At 36.1% G+C, this 11,342-nt stretch overlaps 1 protein-coding gene across 1 annotated transcript in view; it reads left to right on the top strand.

The window, feature by feature from the left end:
• Nucleotides 1-4,151, top strand: part of TSPAN13 (tetraspanin 13) — a 37,439-nt gene extending 33,288 nt beyond the window's left edge. The window contains exon 6 of the mRNA XM_007946151.2: nt 4,077-4,151. Within this exon, the coding sequence (XP_007944342.1) occupies nt 4,077-4,151 (75 nt within the window). The remainder of the gene's footprint in view (nt 1-4,076) is intronic.
• Nucleotides 4,152-11,342: the final 7,191 nt, after the last annotated feature.

The raw sequence follows: 11,342 nt of genomic DNA, 5'->3' as shown, positions 1-11,342 counted from the left end.
TGCCGTCGAGTCGGACCTGATTCATAGCGACCCCTCCTTGGGTTGCCGAGGCAGTATCACTACTGAAGTAGATTGCCCATTCTTCCTTCCGAGGAGTGGCTGGTGGGTTGGAACTGCCAGCCTTCTGGCTAGCAGTCAAGTGCCTTAAGCACTATGCTACCAGAGCTCCTATAACATATATAGAATAACATAATTTATGTAAGATGTGTATGTAACTATGGAAATATACTGCAGTCTATTTTAGAAGTGAGTATCTATCCTTAAAATGAAATCAGCAAACTCCTAAGTCTTTTCTATAGTTAAACATGTTCAATTCATATGTTGAACATTTACATTTTTTTTCCTCAATATGTCACTTTAATAATTCCATGGACAACTTCCTTGTAAATAAGTTTTTATCTGTATTCTCTAGATTTTTATTTGACACGTTCAGTTTATGGACATTTTAAAACATTTTAATAAATGGTTTAAATTACCTTCTGAGTTGTTGTTGTGTGTCACTGGGTTAATTCTGCCCCATAGAGTTTCCTAGGCCATAATCTTTACGGGAGCAGAATGCTAGGTCTTTTTCCCTCTGAAGCCTCTGGTGGGTTTGAACTGCTCAGCAAGCACTTAAACATCGTGCCACCAGGTCTCCTTGGCCTTCTGTGATTCAACCATTAACTCTAGATAGTTTTTATCTTTAAAGATATTTGCCAGTTTGGTAAGTAAAAATAGTATTATAATTCTCTTTGCTCTTTAAAATAATTTAACCATATATTCATGTGTTTTGACCAATTTTTTACGAATTGCTCATTTATTTTTCTCTTAATCCAGGCCCTTTGGATTGCATGTAACAAACTCAAAACTGCATATACAAAATATAAGGAGTTTCTTACAAGAATACCAGAGTGTCTTAGAGGATAGATGAGAGTCTATGCAGGAAGTGTAGCATAAGGCTGGGCCTTATGAGTGGGTGGGTGGTCTTAGAGACTCAGGCTAAAAAGAACTTGCTTCCCCTCCTGCCACCCTTTTATTTTCTCCTTCCTTCTCCTTTTTTGCATAATCCTCTTCCTCCCTGGTCCCTTTTACCCTTCCCTCCAACTCCTCACCTTCTTTAGTTTTTTTATGTACACTCTGATTCTTTGTTCTGCTTTCAGTTTTTCTTTTTGACTTTAAAAAAAAATAAAAACTTACTAAAGGTTTTACTTTTCAAGTAGTAAATTCTATTGATTTTTTTTTTCTCCTGTGTGGTTTATTTTATTCTTAGAAAGACCTTTCTCATCTTGAATTTTTTTTTGATGTGTATGCATCTGTGTGTGTTTCTGTATAAAATGCACATATATAACGTACATACGATACAAGGTATCACAAACCAAAAAGAAACCAAACTCACTGTCGTTGTGTTGATTCCAACTCATAGCAACCCCCCTTGGGTTTCTAAGGCTATAAATCTTTATGGAAGTAGATTGCCCCATCTTCCCTTTGTAGAGCAGCTGGTTGGTTGTGAACTGCTGACCTTCTTGTTAGCAGCCAAATACCTTATCCATTACACCACCAGAGCTCCTTATAGGTATCATACTTTATTCTAATTCCTTTTCTCTTTCTTTCATCTAACATCCGTTCCTAATCTGACATTTTTTAATTTTACCTTTTCTTAGGTAGTTTTTATTTTTAAAAGTATTTGCCAATTTGGTATGTAAAAATAGTATTACAATTCTGTTTTGTCTTTGTAATGATGGCTAGTGAGTTTAACTACATATTCATCTGACTTATGCATTGGTTGTGACATTGATTTTTATTTCAAGAGAATTCTTTTAAAAAATGCTGTGCATTATTTCTTCCTCTCTTTAAAAAAAACCTCCAAAACTTTGGGTTAAAGTATAAAAATATAGATGGAAAGAGAGAAGCTGGAAAAGAACACCTGTACACACCAGCCCAATTCAATAGTTAACAGTATTTTGCCACATGGGTTCTTTTTCATGCTTGGAACTTATTTTGAGAATCTGGTTCTTCTGAGCAGCCCCATTTTCTTCCTATCAGATAACAGTGCCTTCACTTCTGCCTATTTGTTAAATGTCCTTTCTTTAAAATACAAATTCATGAACCATAGGTTTCTAAAGTATTCTTTTATAGAGTTCTGCTCTAATCTTCAATTTTTTTTTTTTTTTTTTTTGAAAACAACAAGACAAAATTAAAAAAACTTCCTTTGAGATCTAGCTGGATATTTTAGTAATAATTTATACAACCTGATATTTCTGGAGAAGTAGTATTTAATAGTTAAACTCTTCTTACTTGAAAAATTTATTCAGTATTTTTACAGAATAACAAATTATCAGAGTTTGAAAGGTTGAGGCTAATTAGCTAATGGTTTCTTATAGATAAAATAGGAAAGATTTGATTTAAAATAGTTACAGTAATGTTAAAATAAATCATTAGAGAAACATTGACATATAATCTGAAAAAAATGTTATGATAATTTGTTCTTTGAAGAAAATTCAAAAATATGGAAAATTATGAAGATGAAAAATTGAAAGTATCTGCTAATTAAAATTACCTTCTCAAAAAGAATTATGGTTTCTACTTTGGCATATTTTCTTACATCTTTTCCATATAGATTTATTATTTCATACTGCATATGCATTTCTGTGTTATGAAGGATACTTTGATGACCTACTGCATAGGGGTCTTAGCAAAACCAGTAGGTAGTTGCTGATGGGATCTAGTCAGAGTAACCCTTAAAAAATCCCCTAAGTCATGAGTACTTTTGTAATCTTAAAATCCAGTAATCATCTAATTTTGTTTGTCTTGCATTTGGGTGTGAGGGAGGAATTAGTGATTTACTCTTAATTTTCTGGAAGTAATTGTTGTTGTTATGTGCTGTCAAGTCGGACCCCACTCACAGCAACCCCTCCTTGGGTTTCCGAGGCAGTATCACTATGGAAGTAGATTGCCCAACCTTCCTTCCAAGGAGTGGCTGGTGGGTTTGAACTGCCAGCCTTCTGGTTAGCAGTCAAGTGCCTTAGGCACTACGCTACCAGAGCTCCTCTGGAAGTAATTAAATGGATTTAATTGGATGACAAAGAAGTCAAATGAACAAAATTCAGATGAATAGAATGCAGATCTAAAGTAGAAATACAATTCATTTTGTTTCATTGAAATTTTGTATTTTTGTTGAAGATGTTAGATTAAAAAAAAATAGTTTTAAACAAAGCAACTTTAGCAGAAAGAGAAAGAACACATATCTTTATATAAATTATATGTATAATAATATATATAGTTATATCTATCTATCTATATAAAACAATATAACTTCAGCTATAATGTTTAACTTTTTTCATAAACCCAGTGTGGGAAATGGTACAATAACAACTTGTAACTTGCCTAAGATTATAAGGTTTTACCCACTTAGAGAGGCATGAAACTATACCATTTTTCTTTTCATTGCTGTGTTGGCAAATTTATTATAGGATCTTTGCTATTGCATAATTTTTAATGATCCCAGTTTGTTTCTGAATTTTCAAAATATAGTTTAGTTGTTCAGACTGTTCAGTATTTGTATTAGTTTCTTATTGATACTGCAAACATAGTGACTTAAAGCAGCACAAATGTATTGTTCACAATCTGGAAATGAGAAGTCTACACAGGCTCACACGGCTGTGTTCCCTCTGAGGGCTTTTGGAGCAACCTGTTTCCTTGCCTTCTCCAGTTTCTAAAAGCTATCTGTGTTTTCTGGATCCTGACCTCTCCATCTTCAAGGCCAGCAGCAAAGCATCTTCTCTCTTGGGCTCTGCTTCCATCATAACATCACTGATTGACTTACTTTATCTCTGACTTTGACCCTCTATCCTCCCTTTTTTTGAGGACCTTTATGATTTTATCATTGAGCCCATACTAATTTTGTTTTAAGAGCCTCTCATTTGGTTTACTTACTGCATTTCAAAAAGAAAAAGAAATCTCCTTGGAACAAATGTACCATACTTCAGAATTCCAGAATTATGTCATTATTTTACTGATATTTTACTGATATCTTACTGAATCAATAACACAACTGCTACTTTGTCTTCAATTCTTCTTTTTTTTCTTTTTCATTTCAGATCTTGGGCGTTTGGCTGACCTACAGATACAGGAACCAGAAAGATCCTCGTGCTAATCCTAGTGCATTCCTTTGATGGGAAAACAAGGAAAAATCATTCATTTTTGGATCTTGATCTGTAACTTTTAAGTTAACCTGATTTCCCATTTAATGGAGGAAACTGTATCTGAAAAATTACATTAACAGTGGAATTACATATTTTTTACTCTTAGGTATCTCTTTTTGTTTTTCTTTTTGCATTGCTGAAAAAATTCTGACACTTGTGGTCTCCTCTGACCCTCAGTGGCACCTGTAATCTACTGTATTCACAGTGTCTGGCACTGTCCACTGTGGCCTTTCTTAGCATTTGTAGCAGCAGAAAAACTTTGTATGGCACTATTGTGTTGTTCATATTGTGAATTTACAGACCTATTTCACTGGAATAATTTTACTTAGAACTGTGCTGTATAGATAGTTCCACTGGAAAAAGAGTTGAAGTTTATTAAAGCCAGAAAGTATGGGATTTTATTATGTTAAACTCAATAAGGGAAATCCAAATTCCCAATGTTTTTTGTCTCTTTAGGGAAAGATGTGTTGTGATGAAAATTGGTAGTGTGAAAGTGATCCTTTAGTTCTAGTAGTGTTTTATGATTACACTAATGTATTCTAGAAATAGCTATGTCTTTAGAATAGTGTTGGTTTAGGTTTTAGACTTTTACAAGTAAGTGCAGCAGAGAAGTAGTCTCATGAAACATTCTAATATGTAACGTTTACCTTCAGCCTTCAAAATGGAACAAGTTTGCATAATTCAGAAAGTACATCTGTATAACCTAGATCTTTTATAATAATTTGAAGTCCAAAAGATGGCATTTTAAAACATGCCACTTAATATGTTGGCCCATGTAGCAAAAAGATAATTGATTTATCTTACAAATGGCTAAATACCTTTTTTTCATGAAACTTCTCAGCATTGTAACAGCAACTTGTCAAATCTAATCATATTTAAATGTGATCTCCCATAATTTGGAATAGTATTGTACATTATGTTAAAAAATTAAAGAATGAAAACCTTTCTTTATGTATAGATATTTGACTCATAAGAAGGTAATGAGAGTTGAGAAACGAATTCAGTAAAGTGGCATTATTTTTCTTTCTGCTTTGGGTTTGCGTTAACTGATACAGAACTGGATATTTTTATTTTAATGTATAATCAACCATGGAAATGAACTTCCAGCACTAAGGTTTGTTGCTAGTCATCCATACATCTTTTCTTAAAATCATCTAGTTTTTCATTTTATTTACCATACTGAGAAAAGTGCTTTAAAAGAGGAAGTGACTTTTATAGTTATGTGTGAAAATATATGTTCTTTCCTTTTCCAAAATATTACTAATTTATTTTCTTACATTCTGTGCAGTACATGATATTTATTGGTAACAGTCTTGATAGGTTTTAGACAAAGAGGATAAATGGTGGATCTGTAAAATTTTGGAATGTTTTATGGATATATCATTTCTATGACTGTAAGACTAGCTAAATGTTATGTTTAATCTTCAAAGAAGATCGAATTGTGATCATTACTGTGATGTCACATCACGGTCTGGAGCACCCCTAAAAATGTTCCCACTCGTAGTCTAAGATGAGATTACAGGTATCATGTGAAGGAAGTAAGATTTTTAAATTATATCTTCCTTTAAGGTGTTCTGCATTTTCCGTTTGTTTTAACTTTTTAAAAAAATTGTGGTAAGTGAGCTCTGGTGGCATAGTGCCTAAGGCATTTGACTGCTAACCAGAAGGATGGCAGTTGAACCCCAAGGAGGGGTTGCTATGAGTCAGATCAGACTTGATGGCAGTGAGTTTGGTTTTTTGGTTTTATATATAACAAAACATTTGCCATTTCAATGTATTTTACATGTACAGTTGCAAAAACGGCAAGGAGGCCACATGTTCTGACCTCCTCTAATCTTACAAGAGGAAGACAGGGTTACCAGCAGTAACCCAAGGCCTATTACTGCCAGGCTAGACATGCTGCCTCCCTCTAGCCCTTTCTCCAACCGTTCCTCCCAGAGCACCCACCACCTCTCCTTGGTTCGATAATTCACTGCAGTGGCCACACAGAACTCACAGATTACAAGGTTTATTAGGGAAGCACCAAGCTACAATTTCGTTCAGGAAAAATGCTCAGTCTCTCTCTCAGCCCACCATCCCTCAGCCAACAGTCTCTCACAGTCTCTTTCCCAGCAGTGCTGGTCCCTCAGTGTCTCACTCAGCGATGCGTGTCTCTTGTGTCTCTTTCCCAGCAACGCGTGTCTCAGGAGCCCGTGTCTCTTTCAGTAGCTCGTCTTCCTCAACCAGCAGTCAGAGAGAGTTCTGCCTCCAAGAGGCCTCCTTTTGAGCCCGGCAGGGTGGTCAAACTAGCCAACTATAGCATCAGAACTCTAAGCACCTGAGAGAGAGTGGACAAAACAAACATTGTTTTGTGCCACTCCCAACAGAAATACTCCAGGTGGACACCTTCAGCAATCAGGAGCTCCTCGGTTGCTCATAGCAAATCCCACCTTGGAGTTTACAAAGACTTATGGGTAGAAAAGCCACACAAAGTAATTTACTACACTGCAACAGTTAAAGTGACAATAATTGCATTCATCATGCTTTGCTTTGTTATATTTTGATATTCTCACGAGAGTCTGGAATTTCTTAATATAACATTTTTCTTAGTGCAAGTGCTATGAGTGCAGTGATTTTATTCCAGAGAGAACCAGCCCATAGCCTTGGTTTGTGCCCTAAAATCAAAGTCTGAAAAGGATGAATCTTTAGGGCTATTGAACTAACTATAGGTTTATAATTGTGGGTAATAATTGATCATTAGACACTGAAGAAATATATTGTCAAGTGCTAGGGACAGCCCTAAGGAGCTCTGGTGGTGTAGTGGTTAAGGTATTTGGCTGCTAACCAGAAGGTCGGTGATTCGAACCCACCAGCCGCTCTGCAGAAGAAAGATGAAGTAGTCTGTGTTCTTAAAGATTTACAGGCTTGGAAGCCCAGTGGGGGTCACATGAGTAGAAATCAACTTGATGGCAGTGAGGTTTGTTTGTTTGTTTTGAGGGACGGCCCTGTCACATTCATCTGTGCTTTCAATTCAGGGAGATTGATGGAGGTTTCCTGTTGTTTGTGTCTGGTTGTAGAGAGACACAAGTCATCTATACCATGGTGTGTCTCCTAATACTTGTTGGAAAGGCTCTGAATAGTTAGGTACTGAATCCTGCATGGACCTGTTGGTGATCCTACTGAAGTCATGCTGATCTCAAGGATACAGGGGCGAGGCCCTTCCTGCATACACAGAGAGCTTGCTACAAACAAACGGCAACTGAATTTTAGATCAGAGTCTGTCCTTAAATTCTAGCAGATGGCTGTAAGGCGAGCCAACACCCTTGTGCTTTCTTCTTCTATACCTAGCATTTCTTTTTAAAAGAAATTATGCTACTTCAGAACAAACAAACAAAAAAGATCTTTTTCTCTGTTTACATATTCCATGTTGAAGAATGTTCTAGAACATTTGCTCAGTCGGCCTGGATGCTAGAGGTGACATGTTAACTAAAGACTATAATGTTAATGCAAAGAAAGAAAGAAAAAAAATCGAGGCTCTAACTTCTAAAACCTGAGCTCATGTGAATTAAATCCTTCACGGATACTCTATTATATAAGCCACAAGGCATTTGGTAGAAAACGAGCTCTATATATTCAACCTAAGAAATCTGCTGCTGAATAGAGCCTGTAAGAGAAGTAAAGTGTGACTTTTAGTTCTTAGTTTCCTTAAGCAAAAATCCTTCAATCCTTCTAAATATTGCTTACTGTTTAAATTTATTCATTGTTTGAAAATACACTGAGTAAACCACATGAAACTATTTCATGCTTTAACTTGTACTGAAAAAGTTAGAATTGCATTTGTATATAGTATTTCACAGGGGAAAAGAGATACCAGGCATTGTGTTTGTACATACATGATCACTTACATGCATATTGTTTTATATTATTAGAGATGACAATAAAGTTAAATGTCAACTTTTCTAGGTTTCTGGAGAAGTGAGGGGCCTTATGTACCATTTTGTACTTGGTATGTTAGGGGACTAGCTGTTCATTTTTATTCTAATTTCTCTGTACCAAATGCAATTATAATATGTGTTGATGGTAAATGTTTTCTAAACAACTTTCAGGTAAACAAACACACTGCCCTTCACCCCACACCTCAACTGTGTGAATAACAGAAGAAAGAAGGAGAGAGAAAGAGAAGGGAGGGAGGGAAAGAGAGAGGGAGGGAGAGAAAGAAGAGAGCTGTTGTCCCTCCCCCCCTTATGCTGAACTTCTTGACTGTCAGATGATAACTGGGCAATTGTAGTTGCTAAAATATCTTTTTTTTTAAATTTTTATTGTGATTTGGGTGAAAGTTTACAGAGCAAATTCACTTTCTGTACAGCCGCTCACATACACTCTGTCTCATGACATTGACTACAATTTCCCACAATGCAACAGCTCCCCTCCCACTTCCTTCCTATAGTTACCTCTTCCCTGTGTCCTTCCCTCCCATGAACTCCTGTCTCCCCCCACCCATCACAGCTGTCTCGCTGTGCATACACAGCCCTTCTATTCTCCCATGATTGATCTTTTCAGGGAGTGTATCTACCTAATGTAAATGCTCAGCTCATATCCCTGTCTTTTGTTTGGCTGGAAGTCGCAGGAGTGGGTTCAATTCCAGACCTGAAGGGCAACTAGGGGCCATAGTTTCAGTGGTTCCACCAGGCTCCAGCAAACCAGTAAACCTGGTCCTTTTTTTTTTTTTAATGATTTTGAGTTTTGTTCCATACTGTTTTCCCACTCTATCCAGGATCTCCTACAGAGATGCCCATTTGAGTGGTTGACAGTGATAGCCGGGCACCATCTAGTTCTGGTCTCATGGTCGCATAGACTGAGGAATGCATGGTGTACCAGTCACTTGGACTGATTGTTTGCACGTGTCTTTGTTTTTTTTCATTCTTCTTTGCTCTGGATGAGGAGAGACCCATCGTTGCTTCTAGATGGATACTTGCAAGCTTTTGAGATACCAGTCGCTACTCACCAAAGTAGGATGTGGAACAATCCTGTGGTATGCTATGCCAGTTCCACTGAAATCTCTCTTGAGAAAGGGAAAAGTCAGACTCCCTTACCATGGGGTGTTCCAGCCCTCTTCTCATCTACTCTCTAGAGGAAAACCAGATTTGGAATTCATTGTCAAATGAGGGCTTGAGAAAGTCTCCCATGAGTTAAAATATACTTCAAATAATTGACTTTATTTGTAGGGTGAAACTGCTTTTATTTTCAGGATCTTGCTTTTTATAGGCAGATAAGGTTATAACTTGTTAAGTGACCTTTTAATAAGTTAGGCTATATTTATTTGGACTTTCAGTCTGATTTCTTGGTTAGGTATTAAGAAGGTTCTATTCTTTTCTTAGAGCTTTTTCTGTTCTTCCCCTGAACCTCATTCTCATCAGTGATTACTAAATATAAGGGGGCCTTGAAAGCCATTAGAATTACTGAATGCATGGGAAAAAAAAGGATATAGACAGTCATAGATGGCCATATGCAGAAGACTGAAGATCTAATACAGGTCAAAGATGAAATCAGGCATGCTTATCATCTCTGTAAATATTATAAAAGATTTATTTTACCAACATTTCTAATCAGCTGTTTGAAGTAATTCACTCTAGTCTTATAGTAGGAGCTCCTGGATGGCTCAAATGGTTAAGTTCTTCACTACTAGCCAAAAGGTTGGTGGTTCAAACCCACCTAGAGGCACCTTGGAAGACAGGCCTGGCAATCTGCTTCTGAAAGGTCATAGCCTTGAAGATCCTATGGAGCAATTCTACTCTGCACACATGGGATCACCATGAGTTGGAATTGACTCTGTAACAACCAACAGGTCTTAGAGTACTCCTCTACTTTTCTGTAGTAAGAAAAAGAGTCAAGAAATGTTTTCACTTGAAATTTATTTAAACACAAATGAAAGATTGTGAGATGACTGTAAAGGGATTTTGTAGAATAGGTTGCTAACCTTAAAACAACTGTTTATATGTTTGTATATTTAATTCTATTTCTAACCTGTATTTTCACATTTCTTGTAGTTGCAGTCATACCATGAATTCATTTTCACTAAGACTTTTTTCTGTTTCTCCACAGTCACTACTACTATGTTAACAACATACTGCACTATTGTTAATATGCTATCTAGCCATTATATGTGGAGGCTGTTATTTTTATTTATTTATTTATTTTTTTGGTACATTTAAATGTTGTGGCTTCTTCCCAGTACTCTGTTTCTGTTGAATGATTTTCTTAGGATAAATTCTCAGAAGTAGAGGAGATGGTCAAACTCAAACAGTGTCTGCTATGACTCTTACTGTGTTGCTTTAGTGATTTTTTGACAGGAAACTCATTTTTCTTGCATCGTTAACATTTGCTTTCCCTAAAGATTTATTTAAATTTAAAATTTTTTTATATGTGCTGTTAAAATAACACTATCATTTAATACATTATAAGGACCTAAGCACTCTTCACTTCAACCTCGTGAAAAAAGTCAAGTACATTTTGCTGTACTCCACTCACTTAGTTGTCATTCATAATATTTGTGTATTAAAAGGAAGCCTCATTTTTCTTCCCATAAGCCTTCAGAGAGCTTTCTATAATGTTTTATCTTTTTCAGCAGTTATAAAGTTATCTACTTATGGTAATGGACCTGATTCCCTCTGGTGATATTTTGCTGAGGATTTGCACATCATTCAGTCAACAATATATGCTCAGCATCTACTTTGATAACTACTGTGAGAGAGAGGAAAGTATTTAAGATATATTATTGCCCATGGAATAAATCTATTCAGAAGGGAGCTATCTGAAAAAAAAAAAAAAAAGTTTATAAAAATAAGCAAAAGACTATCAATATGCAAAGTATTATGTATAAGCACCACAACCATTCTGGGGCCAAAGAAGTCTATGGGGACAGAACAGTAAAGGAATTTTGTGTAATAACGAGTGTGAGATTAAATATGTAATGAAGAAATAAATGCACAGGTCTATTTTTTGTTAGGCAGAATGTACTGTTAAGAGTAGCTAAAGCTACTCTTCTGTTTTATATCACCCGCTTTCACAGCTTTCCTAAATGTAAGTAGTAGTCTTTGATTGCTACCCCAGCAACATGGTATAGCCAATCACATTTTGGCAAAGAAAATGGAACATTGAGCCCCTCACTATTTCCAATTCAAA

This window comes from Orycteropus afer, unplaced genomic scaffold, assembly GCF_000298275.1.
Source record: "Orycteropus afer afer isolate SDZICR_OR568_19922 unplaced genomic scaffold, OryAfe1.0 scaffold00008, whole genome shotgun sequence".
Taxonomy (NCBI): domain Eukaryota; kingdom Metazoa; phylum Chordata; class Mammalia; order Tubulidentata; family Orycteropodidae; genus Orycteropus; species Orycteropus afer.
The sequence above is the reverse complement of the archived record's forward strand: the minus strand, read 5'-3'. Positions and strand labels throughout refer to the sequence as shown.